The 26261-nt window shown below is 39.4% G+C and overlaps 1 protein-coding gene across 2 annotated transcripts in view; it reads left to right on the top strand.

Moving 5' to 3' along the window:
• SESN1 (sestrin 1) overlaps positions 1-25689 on the top strand; it is a gene marked incomplete at both ends in the record, with an annotated part of 108773 nt that extends 83084 nt beyond the window's left edge. The window contains 10 exons of one of the 2 annotated variants that reach the window (XM_080699710.1): positions 3365-3466; positions 13377-13442; positions 14216-14416; positions 15227-15409; positions 16802-17044; positions 19367-19514; positions 21389-21501; positions 22535-22725; positions 24118-24262; positions 25603-25689. In XM_080699710.1, the coding sequence (XP_080555836.1) occupies positions 3365-3466; positions 13377-13442; positions 14216-14416; positions 15227-15409; positions 16802-17044; positions 19367-19514; positions 21389-21501; positions 22535-22725; positions 24118-24262; positions 25603-25689 (1479 nt within the window). Of the gene's footprint in view, positions 1-3364; positions 3467-13376; positions 13443-14215; positions 14417-15226; positions 15410-16801; positions 17045-19366; positions 19515-21388; positions 21502-22534; positions 22726-24117; positions 24263-25602 lie in introns of those variants that run through there. The other variant, XM_080699709.1, reaches the window with a different exon arrangement.
• Between the last annotated feature and the right edge of the window lie 572 nt (positions 25690-26261).

The following is a 26261-nucleotide window of genomic DNA, read 5'->3' as shown; positions in this document are numbered from 1 at the left end:
TCTCTTCAGCCCCAATGAACGTTCTATACTTGGCTTCCCTAAAGAACCCCGCTCTCCTGCTTCCGGGCCTTTCCGTATGCTGGATCTTTGCTAGGAACTCTGTCTCTATTTGCTCAAATTCTCCCCTGAATTTTGTTACCAAGTCCTCTCTATCAATTCTCTGAGTTCCTGTTCAGATGTCTCTTTTTTTCAGGAAGGATATCAGCCTATCATTCCAAGTCTGGACCCTCCTAATATGTCAGAGTTCTGAGCCAACATCAGGTCATTTGGCTTCATTTTACATAGGTGGGTCAGCTGGTTCTTGAGGGAAATAAGGCTGAGAGCATTCCTGCTAAAGACAGGTGCCGAAGCAATGAACCTCACTCCGATACAGCTGAGTAAGTTGGCCAGAACATTTTTAGAGGAAAGGAAGTCTGTCAGAATTATTATTGCTTCCTCAAGTACATGTCAGGATTTTTCCTAAAAGAAAGAAAATGTTGACATGAACTGTTTAAATAATAGGCTTTGTAAAATAGCTACTGACCTATACTGATAACCGGCGGTAAATATCAAAACCACAGTTGATTCTAATCAGTGTTCCCTGCTCAGGCTCTCATCTTATCAGCAGATGTTTATTACATGCTTATATGTGTCCAGCACTAGACACCTTCAGAAGGACATCTGGCCAAATGAACAAGCAAAATCTTTGAAAAAAATGCAAACTGCTTATTGAATGATTTGGAACAAAACATTTTCAGAAGTGAAATTCTACACAATGATACCTGCAGGCCAATTAAAATAGTTGTTGGACTCTCGGTCACTGGAGATTTATATGAAGGCAACTTCTTAGTGTTGGAGAATAGAATGACTAATTTTCAGTACTGCTCTATGGAAGAGAGCAGAATTAGTACTCTATGAAGTATTTAGGTCAGTCTTTATAGAGACCATAAAGGAATCTTGACATTTAATGGCTTGAATGTTCTAAGAAACCATGGAGTTAGAATATAAGTTAAAATTATTTTTATTTTCATGTAAGGCAGCCTTAGAATGAAAAATAGATTGAAACTTTCTGGGGGGGAAAGAAGGAATCCTAATTGGAGCTTCCTTTCAATTTCAGTATATCTAAAATGCTTCAATAAATGTTTATCAAGCTCTAAATATCAGACACTACCATATAAATGCAGTTTTAACTTGAATTTAATGGTTAAATTAAGTTTTAAACCATTTAGGGGTCAAGGCCTGCTTTTGCCTTGTCTCTCATTAGAAAATACAAGGGTAAGTCTTCTCCATTTTGCAATGGAGAAAAAATTTAATGCCACAAATAAGGTTATAGCTGCTAGATAATAAATCTATGTTGTTCCTTTTGAAAACAGAAAACCACAGCTCAACTCTTCTAGAACCAAAGTTGTCATTTTTCACGTACTTCCCTCATTATCTAACTAGATTTTATAGCTCGCGAGCCCATGCATCAAGTGCATTTTTATGTCCAAGTTATTCATTTACAACGCTTATCTTTGAGAGTACATCATATTGCTGCAAACTGAACAACTTACTGACTGTGTTTGTTTTGTTTGTTTATGGCTGAGTGGGCATTTGACTATACTATTTATTTTTGTAGCTGTGCTCAGTAGAAGAAAGCTTAGAAACCTCTGTAGCCTTTTCTTCTATGTAAACATTAACCCAAAATTGCTTCTCTTGGCCAGTAAAACAAAAAAAAATATTTGGGGTTCTTTAACTGTTTTGGAAAACAGTTTATAAGAACACTTAACGTTTATCTTATTTATCTGGAAGAGATAAATACAAAGTAATTATTTTTAGCCTGCTACTTTAAAAATGACAATTCAAGACCTAAAAGAGTAACTTGGTTTTCCCAGAGACAGAGACACTGTAACCTCACTCCTAAGACTGAAATTTATTTTTATTTATTTATTTATTTATTTATTTATTTATTTATTTATTTATTTTGGTGGTGGTACTGGGGGTGGAACCCAGAAGGCTTTCTACCTCCGGGCTATACTCCCAGATCTTTTTTGCATTTTTATTTGGAAATAGGGTCTCACTAAGTTGCTGAAAGCCTCACTAAGTAGCTGAGGCTGGCTTCGAACCCGTGTGATCCTCCTGCCTCAGCCTCCCAACCCCGGGGATTACAAGCGTGCGCCACCACGCCCGGCCGAAATTTATTTTCATATATGAGTCCTTATTCCGTGCCTGTCAGTATTTATTGATTTAAGTACCATTTGTTTCCTTCTTTTAGAATGTTACAACTCTCTCATCCCCCGTCTAAGCCTGTAAACTTTTGAAAATACAAGGGCCAGTACTTGGGAAGCCGAGAGAGAGGATCACAGGTACACACCAGCCTCAGCAACTTAGCAAGATTGAACAACTTAGCCTGACCTTGTTTCAAAAACAAAAATTTAAAAAGGCTGGGCGTGTAGCTCAAAGATAGAATGCTCCTTGGCTCACTCCCCAGTACCACACAAAAGAAATAATAATAATAATAATAATAATAATAATAATAATAATAATAATACAGGGGCAAATGTGAAGAATCTAATTCAGGAGTTGATTTTTTAAATAATTTAATAGAGCTATATAAGGAAGGAAGTAGAATTAACACAGGATTTTAGGAGATTTGGGTCTAGAGCCAACAGTGTCAGTTATTTGTGCTCCTTTAGAATCTACATTTTTCCAAGTTTCACATCAGAGTTCAGAAAGAGAAACTCTTTATAACCCAAGGTACTTATGAGGGCATATTAGACATTGTAGAGCATTCAAATATAGTAGGGAGAAGACAATTCGGAGATCTGCTACCTAGGCTTGTTATCCGTGTAGGAGAGTGATATTTATAGTTTCTACATAGCTTGCCCAAAATAAACTTTACGTTGAATTTAGGCCATGGTCTCATACTTGTTCCCGCATGCTGTGGCCCATTCGGCGTCGTTGGGCTTTAGGGGCAATTTTAAAGAGAACTTGATTCCTCCCGGTGCTGTTGGGGTGCCTCGAGGTAAATGGCTGAGAGATGGGGACCGGAGGACGGAGCCCCCTTTCCTGAGACCCGAGGGCCCCTGAGGACCTTCCAGCGCCGGTGCACGCCGACCTCCGGCCCACCCCCAGAACTTGCCCCTCGCGGGGATTCGGCCTTCGAAGTGGTTGTGCGCCCGGCCGCGCCTCGGGTCGCCACGGCCCCCAGCCCTCGGCGCCGGGGGGCGGGGCCTGGGCGCGGCCGGCTCCCATTGGCGGGCGCGGCCGCCAGCGCGGCGGAGTGACGGGCGTGGGCGGGGCCGCGCGGCTTGTTTGTCGGCGCCGCCCCGCCCCCGACGTCCGCGCCGACCGAGGTGCTGCAGCCCCGAGCCCGGCCGCTCGCCGCTCTCGCCTCCCCGCCGACATGCGCCTGGCCACCGCTGGCAACGAGGCGTACACCGCCTCCCTGGCCGTCTCCGAGCTGCTAGGCTGCAAGCAGTGCGGCGGGGGCCGCGGCCAAGACGAGGTAGGGGCGGGGGCGGGGGGCGGGGGTCGCCTGGCGAGGTCGCGCCGCCCCCGGAGGCGCTGCCCGGCCGCGGCCTGCGCTGGCGGGAGACCCCGACCCCGGGCCGAGCCGAGCGGCTGCCCGGTCACCGGAGGGGAGTCTCCAGAGCACGGCGATGTCTTCGTACAAGTCCCCACAAGTCTGAAGCCCAGCAAAGCTCGAGTCTTGCGGTCAAACAGCCTGTGGATTTTTACCCCGCTGGCATCTTGTCAACACATGATTCAGCCACCCTCACCCCTTTTGCCTCCTACTTTTAAAATGAGGAAAATATATTTGAATCCCTTAAAAGATTGTGTTGCCTAGAATAGATGCGTGCAGCAAGTTCAATGACGTTTTGCACAGCGTTTACTCGTGTTTATTAAATCATCCCCGTTGTGCGGGAATCGGCCTTCCAGAGAGTATATAATTGTAACAGTTTGTATTTTTTTCTAAGTGGTTGCAAATAGGACGACGTTTGAAAGTTACTAAAATGACCTTAGCGGAAATGTGAACCTTTAGAAAATGTGATTCAAAAGGTGATGAGGGGCAACGTAGAGAAATAGTCATTGAAACTCAGATTGAAATCGAATGATGTGAATATCGCCTTAGTCCAAGAAATCGAAATGTGAATAATTTCTCTGCAGTTTTGCCCATTAAAATGAGTCATGTTTAGTAATTATGGTTTTTTTGTAAATGGAGTTCATATTAACAGTACACTACATTCATAAAAACTTAAATCAACCTTATGAAGGTTGTAGGACACCACATATGTTCTCTAGATTTTAATATTGATGGATGCATTACGAAAATCTCTTATAATATTTGCTCTGGAAGCTTTACTAAAAAGAGAAAATTGTGTGAAAGTGTTGAATTGGCATCTACAGTTTATTTGCAGGCCAAATATTTTTTTTCATTTTGAGAAGAAATGAGCCCCAATCATTACGCCTGAATAGATCTGTTATTTCTGGTGGTGTTTGTGTGCAGATCCCTGGTTCTTGCCCAAATCTAGAATTTCTAAATATAGCATGTAAATTTGAAGATAAAGATATATATTTTAGCTTGCACATTGATTATGGTGCCTGTGGAATTCTGTTCAGGAAACCAGGAAGCTTTGTGTAGTTGTGTTTCATTTTTAATACATCCAACATGTAGGAAGATAGATTAGGAAGTAGTGCTTTATAGAAAAACTAGTCACTTAACAAAAGACTTAATGACAGTTTTTTCAAATAGCAAAGTGTAAGGCACAGTAGTAAAGCATTAAGTCAAACCTTCCAAGTGGAATACCTTTTTTTAATTTATTTTTTCTCTATGCTAGAGATCGAACCCAGGAAGGAGCCTTACACATGCTAGGCAAGTGTTCTTGCACTGAGCCGCATCCCCATCCCAAAGGTGGAAGTCAGTAAGCTTTTATTTTCTAAAATACAGTTTAGAGACCACACAGGTAAAAAAAGAGGGACCTAAGCCGGGCATGTTGATGCATGCCTATAATCCCCAGTACTTGGGAAGCTGAGACAGAAGGATAGTAGGTTCAAGGAGAGCCTGGCAACTTAATGAGACCCTGTTTCAAAAAAAAAAAAAAAAAAAAAAAAAGATGAGGGAGTGTAGCTGGGTGATAGAATGCCCCTGAATTCAATCCCTAGTACCCCCCCAAAAAAAAAGATCCGCATTTTTCATATTTCTAAATAACATAGTAGCACTAAGGACAAATAAATGCTAGTAAACTCTGTTATAGTAGGGATATTTCTTTGTAACATTTCTAGAGCTCTAAATTTCTGTGCACCCAGCTATAGTCCATGGTTTTCCCAAAGAAGGGCAAGTGGGATTGGGATTTACACTTTTTCCATAATATATCTTTACCTTGTTGAAATGTGTTCCCCAAAACACATATTACTTTTGTAATTTTTAAAAGTAAGATTAATATCAATGTTATGTTATAATCTTATGCTAAAATATCTAGATAGGACTTGAAAAAATGCACCAAGGACAATGAAAATAATAAAATTTAAATGATTTGCTTATTTTACTTTTCAATGAATTTTGCTAGTAGAGAGATAACATAAGCCAACAAATATTCTTTCATTTTGCATTTGTAGCAAATCATTCTTTTACTCATGGATATTGATAGAGATTCATAAATGTGTCTTTAACAAAGTGAAACATTTGATGAAGACAGTATTTTTAGTATACAAACACCAGCTCATACAGTAGTATAATACATATATGGTCTTTCTGTGGTACTATTAATAACCACTAATAATTTTCATACTCTGAGAATTAACGTGTTATAATACACTGATGAGGAGATGTGAAGCAATATTGTGATGGTGGAAGCTGTTGCCATCTCTTTCAAAAGTGACTCTTAATATTGTTGAGGGGTGTTCTCATGTTAGTTTTTCCAGCCACACCTTGACAGAGAACCTGTGAAGTCTGGGTTATGATTAGCATCTACATCTGCTTTTCAACAAGACCATTTGCTGTTGGCAGTTCTGCTTCCTAGAGTGTGGATTGGCCAAAATGTGTTCAGTCTGATTCAGTTCCTCACAGTTAAAGATGGAGAAATAATTGAAGAACCCTAAGTAGGATGTAAGTAGGATGTTATGAAACGCATTTGGTTTGACTTATGATCACCACTAATTCATCATGGAATAGAAATTTCACAAATGAGTTTTCCAGAAAAGGAAACTTTTAAGCTTTTAGAAACCAAGAATATTATCATACAATAAGAGTGATATCTTTTGGGAGTTGGGTACCAGGTAATGAACCCAGGGCATCCTACCTCTGAGCTACATTTCCAATCTTTTTTTTTTTTTTAAAACAGGGTCTCTAAGTTGCTGAGGCTGGCCTTGAACCTGTGATCATTTTGTCTTGGCCTCCTTAGTACTAGGATTACAGACATGCGCCACTGCACTTAGCCAATAAGAGTGATAGGTAAATGGATCTCTAAGATATCAAGAACTCTGAAAGAGAGTCAAAAGACTAATAATTAAAGATACCAAATCTAACTAGAAGTGGTAGTTCATGTCTATAAATTTAGTCTGGGGAGGCTAAGAATCCCAAGTTCAAGGTCAACCTTAGCAACTTAGTAAGACCCTGTTTCAAAATAAAAAAGGGCTGATTGTAGCCCAAAGGTACAACCCCACTTTGGGTTCAATCTAGTACCAAAAGAGAGAAAGAGAGACAGACAGACAGACAGACAGAGACAGAAATACCAACTCTAGAACTAGACTTCCTGGATTCGTCCCTTATCTCTACCACTCACGAATACTGAAACTGAGCTCAAAAACTTGAGTTCAGATCCCAATGCTTCCATCATTTAGCTGTGCAAAATGGAAATAACAGTACTACCTGTCTAATATAGACTGATAAAAAAGAGCAATCTAAGACATGATCTCTTTTTCATGAAGATGGTAAAACTCTAAATATTCTTTCTGGTTTTAATATCATAAGTTACATGTTCCTTATTTGTAAATAATAGAACTTAAATCTTGCTGAGCTCATAGTAAATACTTTGTATTAACTTCTGCTATTGTTACAATATTTTAATTATCAGCTCTACCCAGATTGCTTTTTGCATGTTTATGTTAGCTAGAAATAATCAGAAAACTAAACGGCCATTTGTTTCTGAGGTGCCATGATGTAGGAATACTACCTGACCTGTTCTCTACTTCTGATAAACTAGACAGCTAAATCTGGTACACCTTGTACCTAAAACAAATGCTAGAGTCTGATAAAAAACATGTGTGTATGTGTAATTTGTAAAATATTCTATAGTTATATAATGTGAGGTATTGGGAGTGCGGTATTGTGTTTTGTTTTGTATTATTGGGGATTGAACCCAGGGGTATTCTATCTCAAAGCTATACCCCCAGTTATGTGTTGTTTCTCATTTTGAAACAGGGTCTCACTAAGTTGCTGAGGCTGGCTGCAATCCTATAATCTTCCTGTCTCGGCCTCCTAGTACTGATATCGCAAGTGTGCACCATACCCCACTTATTGGTATTATTTTATCATCATAATCCCTAAATTAGAGACCCTTTAATTTAGGGTTAAATGCTTTGTTGGCAGGTGGATGATGCCTAAGTGAAATTGTTTAAACAGCATTATTCCATTATTGTGCTATGCTTTGGTACAGGGAAGGATTATTTTAAAAATCTCTCTCTTCTTACTCCTGCCCTAATTTTCTTTTTCACTTCTCTCCTTTATACCCCCTACCATATCTTTGTTTGCTTTTATGCAATGGCACAAACATCTCACAGCCTCTTCAGCTTAGTTAGAAACTGACTCTGGTAACCCAAAGAGTAAATTTGTATCTCACCTAGAACTAGAGGTGGATAAAATAAAATAATGAAAGTCTTGAATGTCAGTCACTCTTTTATAGGTCTTGCTTTAGTTTTCCCATTCATCTGTCCCCAGGTCTCTTGCCAGAATTGCATCTCATCAAGGAATGAATGCAATCTTAACATTGAGGAATTGCATAACGGGCCTCTAATCCATCCCAAAGGATGTCTTTAACATCATCTCCCCCAATCCACTTCCTCTACTACTACCACCACCACCACCACCACTCCTCCTCCTCCTCTTCTTCCTTGTGTACAGGTTCTGAACACAGGGCATTCTACCTCTGTTATGCCCCCTTTTATACATACATACATACATACATACATGTGTGTGTGTATGTATGTATGTATGTATGTATGTATGTATGTGGTACTGGGGTTCCTGGAAACCCTTCTACCTCCGGGCTACACTCCCAGACCTCTTTTATCCTTTTTTTGGAAACGGTCTCTTAAGCCAGGCTGGCTTCGAACCTGCGCGATCCTCCTGTCTCTGCCTCCGGAGCGCGGGGATTACGAGCAACCGTGCGGCACCACGCCCGGCTAGATTTGTTTTTGAAACAAGGTCTTGCTAAGGGTCTCCGCCAAATTGTTGAGTTTGACCTCAGACCGATGGTTCTCCTGTCTGTTTCCCAAGTATTGGGATTGCAGAGATGTGCCACAGCGCCTGGCTTTAACATTTTATTTTAAAACATAATTTTTCACTCTAAAACATAGATTCCCAAAATGGGTGATACACCCCCCCCCAAGGTGCTGGAACAAAATATACATACGTAAAAGAACATAAATTTGTCACTGCATCTTTCTGAGTATTCACACTGAGTAATTTTTTTTCCTGAAAGGAGGAAAGTAAGCCAAATGAGTTTGGGAATCTCTGCTCTAAAACAATATATATGTAGATAGATGGATGGATGAATGTAGATATATATCGATACTCCTGGTACTGGGGATTGAACCCCAGGAGCATCCTACCTGATTTACCCCAGCCCTTTTTACTTTTTGTTTTGAAACAAGGTCTTACTAAGTTGTCGAGGCTATCCTTGAACCTGTAACCCTCCAGTCTCAGCCTCCCATACACTAGAATTACAGGCCTGGGCTACCATGCCTGGCTAAGAAAATATTTCTAAAGGAATTGGGAAAGAAGGGTTTGGCCATTGAAAGCTGAAAGAAGAGGGAAGACAGTGATAGGTAAGGCCCACTAGATTAAAAGGATGGATTTATAAAGACTAGAGAGTTCCTTGAGGCCAGTGTACCTGTAGGGAATGTTCTACATCTGAAGCACTCATAGCCACCTTCTTACAGTTGTAAAACGAATGTTTTCATATACAAGTAAGACCAGAAAAATATAAATTGGCCTCTTTGTTTTAAAGCTTGTGTGATATCTATATGGTATCATAAGAAAAAAAAACACTTATGAGCTGGGCGTGGTGGTGCATGCTTATAATCCCAGTACTTGGGAGGCTGAGACAGGAGGATGGTGGGGTTTGAAGGCAGCCTCAGCTACTTAGGCTCTCAGCAACTTAAAGAGACCCTGTTTCCAATGGGAGTGTAGCCCAGAGGTAGGAAGGCCCCTGGGTTCCATCCCCAGTAAACACACACACACACACACACACACACACACACACACACCCCTCATGTGCTGTTAATGCATTTGTAAGATAAAGTCCTAGAAATGGAATTACTGAGACTTATTTTTCTTTTTATAAATGGTAACATATGCATATTATGTTCATTGTTGCCCCCTCCTCTCAAAAAATACCTATCTTGAAGACCTTTCCAAGCCAGCCTGTCAGTGTTTATAAGAACTGCGTGCTGTTCTTTTGTCATGCTGTGCCTCACTGAAACCGTCCCCTATGAAGAGCACCTAGGTTGTTTTCAGTTTTATATTATTAGAAATAATATTGCAGTGGTTATCCTTTTATGCATTTCATAAATGTTAGCCTATCTATAAGTTGTTAGGCTGTAGCTGTTGATTCAGAGAAATATGATGGGTTTTTTAGCACTACAGATTCAACTCAGAACCATTCAACCTTCAAGCTATACCCTGAGCTCATTTCATTATTTTATTTTGAAACAAGGTCTCTCCAAGTTGCTGGGGGTCTCACTAAATTCCTAAGGCTGACCTTGAACCTGTGATCCTCCTGTCTCAGCCTCCCAAGTACTGGGATTACAAATATGTACCACCATGCCTGGTGGGATGTGACTTTAAATTTTGATTAGTAATGCAAATTGTCCTCCCTACAGGTTGCAGTAGTTTATATTCTTTTTCTTTTCTTTTTTTTTTTTTTTTTTTTGTACCAGGGATTGAACCAGGGCCATTCTACCTACACCCCTAGTCCTATTTTATTTTTATTTTGAAATGGTATAGCTAGGTTGAAGAGAGTCTCACTACTTGCTGAGGCTTTCCTCAAACCTGCTATCCTATCTCATCCTCCCAGTTACTGAGATTATAAGTGTGCACACCGCTCCCAGATAGTTTGTATTTTTATACTCCTTGCACTCTTGATATTTTCCCCTTACACTTAAAAACACTCCCAATGAATTGCCATTTCTTCAGCCCCCTCTCCAACACAGCCTGTTATCAATCTTTTTGGAGGAAAATGGTACTCTATATAACTATCTTACAGTTGCTTTATTGTGACTTTGAGCACTTCTTCAACCATTTGTATTTCCTTTTATTTGAATGATTGATGTCCTTTGTTTATTTTCTATAATACTGCTGGACCTGGGCTCAGTGGCACACGCCTGTGCTCTCAGTGACTTGGGAGGCTGCAGCAAGAGGATCACAAGTTCCAGGCCAGTCTGGGCAACTTAGCAAGATTCTGTCTCCAGTTAAGGAATAAAAGGGCTCAGGCTGGGCATGGTGGTGCACACCTATAATCCCAATACTTGAGAGCCTGAGACAAGAGGATGAGTTCAAGAACAGACTCAGCAATTTAGCAAGACTCCCAGCAACTTAGAAAAGCCCTGTTTCAAAACAGTTGGCTATTTACTGGGCCTGATGGCATCCACTTGTAACCCCAGTACTTGGAAGGCTGAGACAGAAGGATCACAGGTTCTTGGCCAGCCTCAGCATAGAGAGGACCTCCGCAACTTAGTGAGGCTCTTTCAAAATTAAGAATAAAAAATAGGTCTGGGGTTGTAGTTCAGAGGTAAAATGTTTCTGGGTTCCATCCCCAATGCCAAAAAAGAAAAAATTTATAAAAGGGCTGATATAGATTGGAGGTAGAATGCCTCTAGGTTCAGTTCCCAGAACTATCACCAGAAAGGGGGGGGGGGTTGTAACCTAGTGGTAGAGACCACAGTGTTCAATCCCCAATACTAGAGAGGCGGGGGGGGGAGGGGGGGAGTTGTTGGGAATTTTATTACTGCTATGTAGGAGTCTTTATATTAAAACAAACTTTAGGACTAGAGGTATAGCTCAGTTATAGAGTACTTGCTTAGCATGTGTGTGGCCCTAGGTTCAATTCCCAGCCCTGAAAAAGAAAAAACAGCTATTTGCTCTATGAGTTGCAAATGTATTACCCAGTTTTTTGCTCACATTTGCCTTTATACTTATCTATTTTTCACATTAAAAGTCTTTATTTCTATGTCATCAAGTTTATGAAACTTATATCTTATGACTTCTAGGTTTTGTGGCATTCTGAGCACTACTCCATTAGTAAACGTCTAGTATTGTAATGTGTTGTTTTGTTTCTTTGGTGCTGGGACTGAAACCAGGGGTATTGTACCTTTAAATTACAGCCCCAGAAATTTTAGTTTGAAACAGGGTCTTGTTAAGTTGCTGAGGCCAGCTTTAACCTGCAATCCTCCTATCTCAGCCTCCTAAGTATGAGGATTACAGGTATATGCCATCATGCCCAGCCTATAATGATTTTGGTTTTTTTTGTTTTGTTTTTTCTTACTTAACTCCAGTATATTATGAAATAAGATATGATGTAGGGCACCAACTTCACTTTTTCTGAATGGGTATCCAGTTGTCCCAGTATCATTTGGCAAGTAATACATTTCTCCCCTATTTGAAATGTTACTTCTTCATTTTCTAAAGTCCCAAATAGTGCTTCTTAGTTTTAAAATGAGTAATAAGCCTTTGAAACAGCATTTTCCTGATATACAGCACATTTTGTTTAGACAAGATAAATTTCAAAGATTAAAGAAATGAGAAGGGATAAATGCTAATTTTAGCCTTAATGTTTTACCCTGTAAATGTTGTATAAAATATATATAATGGGATCAGAGATTGAGCTTAGAAAGGCTAACAGAGTCATCATTTTACATACATGTCTGCTTTCATGCCCGTGATGTATTGAATAATAGGAGTGTGTTTTCTTCTCGTAATTATTATAGAGTATTAAAATTGAGACGCATACCTGGATGCAAATAAAGCCTGCTTTGAATCTAAATCTTGCTTTCTCCTACTATTGTCTTAAATTTTGTCCTGCTTTCTTCATTTTTAAAAAACACATTCTGCTTAAAAGGGCCCATCCACTTGGACTACCTTCTCTAATTGCTGGCATATGTCCTGTCTATGCCCCATCTCCTTTTCCTTTAAAAAGCAAGTATCTGGACCGACCTGGTGATACACCCGTATAATCCCAGCTATTTGGAAGGCTGAGGCAAGAAGGTCACAAATTCAAGTACAGCCCATGCAATTTAGCATGACCCTCTCATGAAATGAAATAAAGACTGAGGGTACAGCTCAGTGGTCGAATGCTTGCTGGCATACTCAGGACCTTGGGTTCAAACCCAGTACTAAGACAAAAAGAGTATTTGGTTATATTTTAAAGACTCTCTGAGTGCTAGATTGTAACTGCCTTGCATTGGGGGGAATAAAGGAAGTCCTAATAGTAGATTGTTTTTGCTAGCCATGCTATACTGTCAATAAAGTACAAAATCCTACATTCACTATGTCAAAAGTCAGAAAACCATTATTTTTAATTATTTGAGCTTCTCTAAAATAAGCAAGTTGATAACATTCTATAAATAAAAAACTAAAGCAAACTTGGAAACAAAATGAATTTCTCTCACTCACCCACAAAGTCCAGTGGTACTTTCTTTATATGAATTTAACTAGTTTTATTTTTCATGAATATTTCTATGCATTCTGAAAGGTGCTATGATAGATGCAATGGTTGTATTTTCTGTTCAGGATGTTTCTGAGGAGGTATTGCTGTTTGGTCTCCTGACAAGATGCACAGGGATTGATATTTTGGTTGAGTGTTGGATGTGCAAACACACTGGTCTTATTTTGTATCACTGACAGCCCACGGGGTTGGCTGCTATGTGCTGAACTTTCTGTTCTAGACTTGCTGCCAAGTACTTTATGCAAAACTCTAGTTTTCGTGAAACAGGTTTTATTGTTTTTAGTCAGAGTAGTATTATAAGCTGTTGCTGGCTGTGTGATGCAAACAGAAGAGTTGGTATGTATACATAGCCGTGAAAACAAACCATCACAACAAGCCTGTCTGCTGAACTGGTTGTTTTTCCTTCCATTCCTGTATCCTCAGTTCAAGTTGTTTACTGCTGGAGGCCTGAGATGGTGTAATTTGCTTTTCTAGGAACTTGGAATTCGGATTCCTCGACCACTAGGACACGGACCAAGCAGATTCATCCCAGAAAAAGAGGTGTGTGTGTTGTTTGTGAAAGTACACAGTGAACTATATGCTTTTAAGGAAAAGTTCTTGTGACCCACAGCTTGGCATCTGAAAGTGTTGGTCAACAACGTGTTTGACACAGAGTTGATCACAGTTAATCATGCTTTGGCAGTGAATCTATGGGATTAGAAAGCTGATGTTGTATTGATTTCTAGTATTTCATGACGTCTTTTGACACCACCCATATTTAATTAAGTAAAGCCAGGACTTGTTTTTTTTTTACTAATAATACTCCACCTACTTATATTTAGCTCTTGCTTAGGTGAGCCCATAAACGGAGTCACTCGGTCCTGACCATCTCTACAGGCTGGTGTGAGCACTGAATTGGTCTTCAGTTCTATATATGTAAAAGCTTCTATGCTTTGTTTTGTTCAGGATTGTTTGCTATTCATTAATTGTGGCTCTCTTTAAACTGAGTGAGAGTAGGTGGTGGTGTAAGGAAAGGCTTTAGTGTCTGTTTGCAAGCTCTGCAAGTTTGATAATCTAAATCTGCTTCTTTGTCTGGATTCTGGCCAACTCTGCAAGCAGCAGATCTCGATGGACTTTAATATTCAGCCTTTGTTGTTTATCCTTTACTATGTAATGTCACTATTCTTTTGTTTTGCTACCATTTGAATTTAAATTCATAACCCCTCTCTTAAGCTAAATTTAATCTGCTTCTAAATGACACAATGCAGCCCAGGCCTATTTTCTTTAACCAGTTTGCAATTTATGTAACCATGGTTTTCTTCTCATTTATGCAGATTCTCCAAGTGGGGAGTGAAGACGCGCAGATGCATGCTTTATTTGCAGATTCGTTTGCTGCTTTGGGTCGTTTGGATAACATTACATTAGTGATGGTTTTCCACCCACAGTATTTAGAAAGTTTCTTAAAAACTCAACACTATCTACTGCAAATGGATGGACCGTTACCCCTACATTATCGGCACTACATTGGAATAATGGTTTGTAAAATTCAGTGAAGAATTCTTTCTGCCTGCTTTTATTAAACTCTTTAAAAAATAGCTAATGCTTTAAACACAGGGATACTTATATTCTGACTTGTAGTAGGATTCCTGTTAGTCTTTCTTTTTTTTAAATAAGAATGATCTCAAATATAACCAAAAAATCATATATTTATAAAACTTATACTATTCTCTCTTAGGAAATAAAGTAGGACTCGAGGTCTATTTCATTATTATAAATAATTCACACTGACATAAATGGTGCTAATTCTTTTGAGTTTATAAATAATATTGCAGCATTTTGTGGTTGGCAATTTAACTTAAGTTTAATCTGAGGTTCTGAACCTTGGTATATAGGTAAAATTTCCACAGTTCAGATTTTGTTGTTTTTGTTGTTATTGTTAGTACTGGGTATGAATCCAGGAGACATTCTGCCTTTAAGCTATACCCCCAGCCCTTTTTTATTTTTTATTTTGAAACAGGATCTTACAAAATTGCTGAGGTTGGCCTTGAACCTGGAACCTTCCTGTCTCAGCCTTCCAAGTGCTAGTATCATAGGCATGTGCCACCACACCCAGCTCAGATATTTTTTATTCAGACATGTTGTTCTTGGAATATTTTTTGCTCTTTTCTGTGGTGTATCTGAATTTTTAAATGGATTATTTAAAAAAACCTTATTTCTGTAGTTCATAGAAAATTTGAAAATATCATGGGAAACTTAATTAGCTGCTTTGCATCTTAAAACAAAAACAGACTTGTAGTAGTTCAAGATTTTAGCATTTGTAATTAGAATATCTGTTTTCTTTTAAGGCTGCAGCAAGACATCAGTGCTCATACTTAGTGAACCTGCATGTGAATGATTTCCTCCATGTTGGTGGGGACCCCAAATGGCTCAATGGCTTGGAAAATGCTCCTCAGAAACTACAGAACTTAGGAGAACTCAACAAAGTCTTAGCCCATAGACCTTGGCTTATTACCAAAGAACACATTGAGGTACGTAGTAAAGTTACTGTCTCCTGAGATTGATTTTATTAATTTATTTATTTAGTGGTACTGGGGATGGAACCCAGGGGCTTTCTACGTCCAGGCTATATCCCTAGTCCTATTTTTATATTTTATTTGGAAATAGGGTCTAAGTTGCTGAGAGCCTCACTAAGTAGCTGAGGCTGGCTTTGAACCTGTGCGATCCTCCTGTCTCAGCCTCCCAAGTGCTGGGATTACAAGCATGTGCCACCAAGCATTCGCCACCATGCCTGACTTTTTTCTTTTCTTTTCTTTTTTTTTTTTTTTTTTTTTTGCGGGTCTGGGGATGGAAACCAGGGGCATTTGACCTCTGAGCTATACCCCTTGCCCTATTTTTTATTCTTTATTTGGAAACAGGGTCTCACTAAGTTGCGGACAGCCTCACTAAGTAGCTGAGGCTGGTTTCGAACCTGTGTGATCCTCCTGTCTCACCCTCCCAAGTACTGGGATTAAAAGCGTGCACCACCACACCCGATTGTAAGATTTTAGTTTTTAGAAAAGTTTTAAGTTTACAGAAAAATTGCACAGAAAATTCTCATTTTTTAGCCCATTAATCTCCTCTCACAGACACAATTTTTCTATCAAAATCTAGCCTATAAGTAGTAAATCAATGTTGATATATTACTATTAACTAATGTCCATAGTTCACACTACAGTCTTTTTTTTCTCCTCCTCCTCCTCCTCTTCCTCCTCCTCTTCCTTCTCCCCCTCCCCCTCCTCCACTACTGAGTGAGGCTCTCAGCAACTTGGTGAGACCCTGTTTCCAAATAAAGTATAAAACAGGTCTGGGAGTATAGTCCAGAGGTAGAAAAGCCCCTGGGTTCCACCCCCAGTACCACACACACACACACAAAAAGTAAATAAATAAAATAAGTAAAGCAGACGGCACAGAATTGAATTTGAATAATTTTATATTTTATGTATAACTTTTAAAATAAATATAATTTGATGATATAGGAATACTCAAATTGTTTGAGCCCCCATCTTAAAAATTCCACACAGTACCTCCCACCTTAAACACACATTTATTACATTTGAAATAAAAACAGTAATTGATTCATAATCTGACATCTAAAATACAACTTCTTTTAAAAACACTATTACATTTTTAAATCAGTTTCAGAAATTCAAAATAATAATGAATGTGTCATCAACAGACATTAAGCTCTATTTGTGAGTATGTTTTCACAAAAATTAGCAAATCATGAGTTCTACATGTTTCAGATTGTAATTTTGTACTAGGTTTTATGCGGTAACTAGTCATGTTTCCAATAGATTAAATATTAAGATAAAGCACATACTTTCACTAGTAGCACGTCCTAGTATAAAAATAATGTTCTCTCTCCCTTTTTTTTCCCTAAGGGGCTTTTAAAAGCTGAAGAGCACAGCTGGTCTCTTGCAGAATTGGTACATGCGGTGGTCCTACTCACACACTATCATTCTCTTGCCTCATTCACGTTTGGCTGTGGAATCAGTCCAGAAATTCACTGTGATGGTGGCCACACTTTCAGACCTCCTTCTGTTAGTAACTACTGCATCTGTGACATTACAAATGGCAATCACAGTGTGGATGAGATGCAGGTCAACTCAGCAGGAAATATTTCAGTGAGTATCTATTATTTGTTATGGGATTTTAACAAAATTAATCACAATAATTGCTGTTATGTTATTATTATTTTCATTTAGTGCCTTAGGAAATCCACCATTTAGTCCATAGAGATATTGGGCCCTTATACCTACCCATTCAGTGAGATTGAATTCATTTACTACCTCCAGATATCTATCACTAGTCTAGGTGATAAAGATATACAAAATTATAAGCCCCTCTAGGAGGTTACATTCCAGTTATTTTAGGGTCAGAAGCCAACAGCATGTGCTCCTTCAGAGCCAGCCAATATTGAACTGCGATGGCAGTGAGGTGAGGGGAGGTGAAAGTAGTGTGGCCTGGTGGTATTGACTTCCTGTTGCCAGTCACATCCTGCCAACAGGCTGTTTCAACAACTACAACAGGCTGGCTTTTAAAACTGTTCATCACTTAGAAGATTCAGTCACTTTGATCTGAAGATTTCTCCCTTTAAAATTCTTTTTCATGTTTAACTTTGTACAAATTTGGAAGGTGATACCAGGTGAACGTAAATTTGTTAAAATGTTTGCACCTCTGTTCCTTTTCTTCATTGTCTTATGTTTTTTCAATTTTGTATGTCTTTGAAACAGATAATAAGAAGTTGAATTTTCTATAAGCAATTTTTTTTTTTTTTTTCCGATACTGGGAATGGAACCCAGGGGCATTCTACCTCCGAGTTACACCCCCTAGCCCTTTATTATTATTATTTTTATTTTATTCTTTATTTGGAAACAGGGTCTCACTGAGTTGCAAAGGGCCTCACTAAGTAGCTGAGGCTGTCCACGAACTACAAATGTCCTGTCTTAGCCTCTCAAATGCTGGGATTACAAATATGCAGTGCGCCACCATGCCCGGCTTTCCTATAAGCAAATTTTTATTCTTGTATGCTATGGGTAAAAATTTCCTTTGTTTTGTTTGTTTGTTTGTTTGCTTTTGCATGATTCGGGGTGGAACCCAGGGGAATCCCCAGCCCTATTTTTTTAGTCTTTCTAGTTTTGAAACAGGGTCTCACTGAGTTGCAAAGGGCCTCACTAATTGGCTGAGGCTGTCCAAAAACCATGATCCTCTGAACCATGATCCTCCCCGATCTCTGCCTCCTGAATGCTGGGATTACAAGCATGCGGCACCACACCCGGCCTTGAACCCAGGGGCATCCTACACCCCCCACTCACATCCCCAGATCTGTTCTTTTTTGACACTTAGTTTGAAACAGAGACTCATTATGTTGAAGAGGGCCTCACTGAGTAGCAGAGGCTGGCTGTGAACCTGTGATCCTCCTGTCTCAGCCTCCCAAGTACTGAGATTACAAGTGTGTGCCACTATGCCAGGCTGCATTCTTTTACTATAACAAGCAAAACAAAACAAAGTTTTTTTTATCTTTCAAAAGAGAAATCACCGTCATGTGAACACAACTTGTATACAGTTTTTCAGTTGTATTTATTGTGTGTTTGTGGTACTAGGGATTGAAACTAGAGAGACTCTACTACTGAGGTACACCCCTAGCACTATTTTTTAATTTTTATTTTAAAACAGGTTCTTGCTGAGTTGGTGAGGCTGGCCTCCAACCTGAGATCCTCCTGTCTCAGCCTCCCAAGTACTGGGATTATAGGCATGCACCACTATGTCAAGCTTCAGTTGTATTCTTTTGAAACAGATTTAGACTGGTTGAATTACCTTTGACTTATGTATTTGACTTTGGGAAAATTATGGAATCTCTCTTGAGGCTTAATTCTTTCATGTCTAAATAAAGGTAAAACACAAAGTTATTGTGAGAAATGTCTCTAAAGAAATAAAATGGCTAGTATAGTGCTCGATGTTTATCGTGTGCCAAATAAACGGAAGCATATGGTGACATTAGCACATGAAAGAATATCATATTCCCAAGGTTGACCGCTGCCCTGCTCTGACAAGTTCCAAGACTATCAGGTTCACCCTGATTCATGCTATAGGCCTGCATATAACCTGCACGATTATTTACCAAAGCTTAAAGATTCTGAAAAGATTCAAGAAAAAGTATATTGGTTGCAAGCTGGGAGTGATGGCTCACACCTGTAATCCTAGTACGTGGGAAGATTACAGCTTTGAGGACAGACTCAACAACTTAGTGAGATTGTGCTTCGAAAATAATTCTGTAAAGGTTCAGGGTATAGCTCAGAGGTAGAACACCCTGGGTTTAATCCCTAGTATGGAAAAAAGAAATGATAAAAATGTTTTTTTCTTAATATTCTGACAAAATACAATTCATATGAGACAGGCCTAAAAAATTCAGAAGTGTCATTCTATGTAACACTGTCCCTCTTCAGGTAAGTGACTCAGTGTTTGAGGTTGAAGCTCTCATGGAAAAGATGAGGCAGCTACAGGAATGTCGCGATGAAGAGGAGGCAAGCCAGGAAGAGATGGCTTCGCGCTTCGAGATAGAGAAGAGAGAGAGCATGTGTGTCTTCTCTTCAGGTAAAAACGAGCACATAGTCAATACATTTTCTATTGTAAACAACTTTTTTTATGTAGAGAATTTAAATTCATTTCAAAACATCAACCCAAACATGATTTTCCTTTTAGAGAGGCTATTATGTAAATATTCCTACTTGCACTGAATTTTTTAAGTAGGCAGCTAAGAAGGGAAGGGGCATTTGGTTTGACCTCTGGGCACTAAAATCACTGCTCATAAGCTTTGTGAATGTAAGTCAGTTAACATATGAGTGACTCTTCTTTCTTTAATATGAAGAAATTGATTTCATAAAGCTCTAAGGTTGCTTCTAGCTTTCAAATTCTATGCTTTGTGGGAGGAGGTACTTATTAAATTACCAATAACAACCTAAATCTTTTATGTTTAATCTTTATCCATATGCAGGCTACAGGGTTTAATATATAAACCAGGGAATTTTAAAAAGTTCATAAACTGTCTTCAAATATACTTTGATAATAGAGTAGGAAAAAGAATTTAAGTCGTAAAAGCATCAAGTTTCTTAAAAAGAGAGGAAAAAATCAAATTTGTGTAAATGGAGATTAGGTATTTTTCCTCAAAGAAAATTTTTTGTTTTTATTTATGCCTGAAGATATGGAATTGTCAAAAATAGTATTTTACTTAAAACAAATCTCATTAGTTCCAAAAAGACAGCAGCAATGCAGGAAGCACTGTAAAATGTTAATTCACAGAGTTAGGCTCAGTGGTTAGCACACTTGTAATCCTAACACTTGGGAGGCTGAGCCAGGAGGATCACAGGTTTAAGGCTAGCCTGGGCAACTTAATGAGATCCTGTCTCAAAACAAATATAGGGCTCAGGGTAACTCAGAGGTAGAATGCCTCTGGGTTCCATCCCTAGTATCACCAAAAAAGAAAAAGGGAGGGGGGTCAACTCATAGGACATCTTTCATCATATTAAATACATTAAATTAGCTGGGTATGGTGTATGGTGGTGCATACTTAAAATCCCCGCGCTTGGGAGGCTGAGACAGGAGGATCGCACAGGTTCAAAGCCAGCCTCAGCTACTGAGTGAGGCTCTTAGCAACTTAGTGAGGCCCTGTTTCCAAATAAACCATAAAATAGGTCTGGGAGTATAGCCCAGAGGTAGAAAGCCCCTGGGTTCCACCTCTAGTACCCCCCCCACACACACACAAATAAATGAATAAATACATTAAATTATTACATTTTCATATTTTATCATATTAAATACATTAGTATTTAACAAAAATAGTATAAAAGTGCTAACATTTAGAATATAGCTGATTATAATAGTTATCACAACAAAGATCATCCCAAAAAGTGTTCATACTTTGTATACATACTTCATTGTGTGTGTGTGTGTGGGTGTGGGTGTGGGTGTGTGGTGTACTGGGGGTAGAACCCAGAGGCTTTCTACTTCCTTGCTATACTCCCAACCCTATTTTATATTTTATTTGGAAACAGGGCCTCACTAAATTGCTGAGAGCCTCACTAAGTAGCTGAGGCTGGCTTCGAACCTGTGCAATCCTCCTGTCTCAGCCTCCCAAGTGCGGGGATTACAAGTGTGCACCACCACACCCGGCTGAATACATACTTTAAAAACTATAAATTGGGGTGAGGATATAGGGAGAGAGGGTCTGTCAGAAAGGAATGAATGACATAGAAACTATGATGTTAATTTTATAATGGAGAATCTTCTTTTCCTACATTCAGTTTACTGGTAAGTAAGCTACTTTTTATTATTTTAAGACCTTATTTTGGTTAACATTGGCTATTCAGTATCATAGAATAAGTTATATTGTTTTTACTTGTAATAGGTAAATTTAATTGTAACTAGTATTCTGTTTTTGAAAATTTTCATTTTTAAAAAAATTATTGTAGATGATGATGAAGTTACACCAGCAAGAGATGTCTCTCGTCACTTCGAGGACACGAGTTACGGCTACAAGGATTTCTCTAGACATGGGATGCACGTTCCAACGTTCCGTGTCCAGGTAAAATCGGAAAATTGTACGCACGTGATTGGTTAGACATATCTCAGTCTGACATAAGAAAGAACAACAAAGATGTGAGAACTAAGTGCTCTACAAGCTGTATCAGGACCAACATAACTTATCTAGATGATAACACTGCCAGCATAAAAGTGAGAATGTCAATTAATTAGCAAATATTTATTATGTGCTTTATTTTTGGGGTGGTATTAGGTATTGAGCCCAGAGGCATTCTACCTCTGAGCTATGCCCTCAACTTTGTGGGTTGTTGTTGTTGTTGTTTTAAACAGAAGGCCTTAAAGTTGCCGAGGCTGACCACAAACCTGAGATACTCCTGTCTCAGCCTCCCTTATAGGCATGTGGCGCCCAACTTCTGTTTTCTAACTTAATAAGACCATTTCTAATTCATCAGCAGAATCATACTAGAGTTTAAATGTATGTCTTGAATTTATTACTTAAACATTTAGTAGATAGGTAAATGTTTATTTCCTGAGCCAGTATTCCCAACTCTCCCAATTATTCTTAGGAACCAGTGATAAATTATAACCTGTAATTCAAGTGAGACTTTTTCTCAAACTAAAAAGACATGGGAATGCAGTTCAGTGATAGCGCACTTGCCTACCTGGGTTGACTCCCCACAACCAGGGGAAGAAGGGGAGGGAGGGAGGGAGGGAGGGAGGGCGGGCGGGCGCGAGGGGTCACAGATGTGAGGATGGTTTGGATGGCTGCAGCGGTGGGAAGTGAGAGCGTTCTCATGCTGTGTTGCCTCTAGAGTCTGAGTAGAGAGTCAGAGAAAGCTGGGAATCAGTGGCCTGTGTGTAAGGGGAAAGGACCCCACTGGTTCTTAAATTTGCTGAGTTATATAGTAGAACCTGCCCAGTGGGAACTAAAAACCTCAGACTAGAGGAAAAGTGAAGCTGGGAGTGTGGGGTGAGAGGCACAGCTGCCAGTGATCTCTCCGTATGCAGAGCCATGGACAGAGAACCGAACATGCCTAGCCACACGTTAATTACTCATATTTGTTCTGTATGTTCAGGACTACTGCTGGGAAGACCACGGTTATTCTTTGGTAAATCGCCTTTATCCAGACGTGGGGCAATTGATTGATGAAAAATTTCACATTGCTTACAATCTCACTTACAACACAATGGCAATGCACAAAGACGTCGATACCTCAATGCTTAGACGTGCTATTTGGAACTATATTCACTGCATGTTTGGAATACGGTTAGTCTGTTTTCTTATATCCATAAAGAGATTTTTTCCTCCTGGCTAAATTATTCAGGGGTGTAGAGCACATCCTGTCACACAGATACATACACTCACAACAGTCTCCTTTCCTAGTAGCTTTTTTTCACACTTCTTTGCAACTTAGTTTTTTCTCTTTCTCCTAGCCAAGTTGGGGGGCTTGGGGGGGGGTGACCAGAGTTCAATGACAGCTGCCTCCAGGAAAGAGGAGGGCAAGCCAGCTGATGCTGGTCCCAGAACATAGATGAGAAGAGGCAAAGTCTATCACTGAGCAGATTTGTCCTTTTTCTCTGTGTGGTCTCCTGTCTTCTGACATGCTCAGTTACATTCTTGAAACTCTGTGTCTTTGTATTGCCCCTCTGGCTATTCTCTAGCTCCTTCCAAAGAGTACCCAATCCTGTAAGACTTCATCATCACACACAAACTCACTGTTAGGTTTTCGGTACATTATTATGGTATATAAAAATGCAGCCTTACACACCACCTCTCACACATACATGCACAGAGTTCATGCTGCATTGATTTCTGGTTGTTTTAGTTGTAAATCTAGCTTTCTCTTGCTTTTCATTTTAGTAATGACTCTGGTCAAAACCTACAAACCCTTTTTAATTTACTCTAAACTGTGTGGGCATTTAAGGCACATTTGTTTTTTAAACTAATTTCCACTTATCAGTGGCCAGACTGTTGACTTTAGCCTCCTGAATGGTTGTAGCTTTGCCAAGAATTTTCTTCCTTTTCCACTGAAAGCCCAATAGACAGGTTCGGTGCCTTTGTGATCTAGAATCTAAGGGCAGAGCATACTCCAGTGTGTGTAGCCATCTTGGCTCAAAGCAGGACAACCTTTCCTAGGAATAGACACCGTGCGACATATATAGATCAGCCTTCCCGCTCCATTCCTGCCCCAGCCTTTTTTCTCATCCGACCCCAGAAGCTCCTTTTATACAAGTGAATTGCAGTTTTTATAACGTGTAATATCATCAGTTGTCTAATTAGTGAAGTTTTTTTATTCAGCAATACTTCTAAGCTGTGTTTTCACAATTGGTTTCTCACAGTGTGATTGCTTGCTCATGATTGTAAATACACATTCTTGCTTGGAACCCAGTGTTATAGTGCTAATATTGTCAACAATTGATAATAATTGTCCTTATTCAGGAATCATTTGCTTGGACACTAGAAAATTTCTTTTCCTAAATTCTCTACCTTTTACCTTGTATTTACCCATCCCCCCCAATTAAACATTTTAAAGCTATTTCATAGGGCCCACACAAAAATAGAAAATGAATATAGCACTTATTGCTGTGCATACTTTTATAAAAAGAAAACAAACTACACACTGAAAATCTTATTAATTTTTACTCTCAATCTCAACAGATATGATGACTATGACTATGGTGAAATTAACCAGCTATTGGATCGTAGCTTTAAAGTTTATATCAAAACTGTTGTTTGCACTCCCGAAAAGGTTACCAAAAGAATGTATGATAGCTTCTGGAGGCAGTTCAAGCACTCTGAGAAGGTATGTGCCTGCTGTGGCTTGTGTAATCTGTAAGTTGGTAGTGATTCTTACTCCCCTTCACATCATCTAATGGCTCTCCAAAACTATTACCTCTGCCAGCCCAGAGTACATTCCTGGACAGCTGTCTCAAGTACCCTTCAAAAGGGAGCCCCATTATGGTGACAGAGTAAAAGAATAAAGACAGGACGTTAGGAGGGCTGGCCTGTCCTCAGAAGTGCTGGACTAGTTATCATTTAGGAGAAAGAAGTCTATTTTCCAGGAGCTCTTTTAAATTGTGTATAGGTAGAAATATCTTCTCTTTAAAACTTTTAAGAGAGCCGGGGGTGGTGGCGCACGCTTGTAATCCCCGTACTTGGGAGGTGGAGACAGGAGGATCGTGCAGGTTCGAAGCCAGCCTTGCTGGCTTAGTAGACCCTCTTTCCAAATAAAAAATATAAAATGGGTCTGGGAGTGTAGCCTGGAGGTAGAAATGTTCCATCCCCAGTACCACTAAAAAAAAAAAAAAAAAAAAAAAAGTCCAAAAAGAGAAGTGATTAAATATAAGTGAAAATTTAAAGTATCTATCAAAACATTAGATAGCTTGATAGCTTGTTTTGAGAGACTGATATTTTGTTCAGTGAACTCAGTTTCTAAATTATTTGGTGGTATGTAGAAAATGTATAGGCAGCCCTCCACATCCATGGATTCCACATTTTTTAATTCAGCTAACCACAAATCAAAAATATTTGGAAGAAAAATTCACCGTATTGGCCGGGCGTGGTGGCACACACTTGTAATCCCCATGCTTGGGAGGCGGAGACAGGAGGATCGTGCTGGTTCGGAGCCAGCCACGCTGGCTTAAGAGACCCTGTTTCCAAATAAAAAGTTAAAAAATAGGTCTGGGAGTGTAGCCCGTGGGAGTGTATCCCAGAGGTAGAAGGGCTTCCAGGAACCCCAGTACCACCAAAAAAAAAAAAAAAAAAAAAAAAAAAAAATTCACCGTATTGAATATATACTGGCTTTTTTTGTCATTATCCCCAAACAATATAGTATAATCATTTACATTGTAGAGATGACTTACTGTATTCAGAAGGTATGTATTGGTTATATGCAAATACCCTAAATAAAGAGATGATTTACTGTACAAAGGAGGCTATGTACTGGCAAATATCATGCCATTTTATATAAGGATCTTGAGCATCTAAGGATTCTGGTATCCAAGGGGAGTCCTGGAACCAGTCTCCCATGGATACCAAGGGACAACTGCACTTATTTTTGGTGTTTGATTATTAAATGCACTGAAAAATTGTGGCTGTGATTGCTTATAACTCTCCCTTATATGATATTGTATTTTTATTCAGGTTCATGTTAATCTGCTTCTTATAGAAGCTAGGATGCAAGCAGAACTCCTTTATGCTCTGAGAGCCATTACCCGCTATATGACCTGATGCCTTTCCTCAATTAAAGATGATTCTGGAATGATCAGCAGATATAGTCTACAGGGGAGGGTACCAAGCCCCAGGACCAATGGTAGATAAAAGAATTCAGCAATCCATTGTGCCATGATTCCTTTAGTTTCTGCTATTTTACTGTGGAAATACCACTGCAGGCACGAGCAGTGAGTGCTTGGCAGCTTCAAGTTTAGAGCCGTGAAGAAGGGCTGCTGTTCACAGTATTTCACTTCTTGACAGTACAAGATGCTGTATAATTGTTTTAATACAGCAAATAGTAACTCTCCAAATTCTGTTGCTTTTCTGTTAAATGAGATAACAAGAATTGGAGCATGCAAAGAATGGGACTCGGATACTGACTTAAGTTTGTCTGTAAAGAATCGTAGAAGACCTTGGTGCTGCTGTTGGCTGGTGGAATGGCTGGGCGGCTGATCAGCTGAGCTGTTAGTGATGGAAGTGAACGCTGCTACTACCTGAGCCTACTTATTTGTGTGGTTTCAAATTCAACTTGCGTACATGTTAAATTTTTTGCATCTGAAAATATGTAGAATGATTACAGCTCAGCAAAG

The sequence above is a fragment of the Muscardinus avellanarius genome (genome assembly GCF_963383645.1).
Source record: "Muscardinus avellanarius genome assembly, chromosome: 8".
NCBI classification, from domain to species: domain Eukaryota; kingdom Metazoa; phylum Chordata; class Mammalia; order Rodentia; family Gliridae; genus Muscardinus; species Muscardinus avellanarius.
This window is presented reverse-complemented; position numbering and strand designations above follow the sequence as displayed.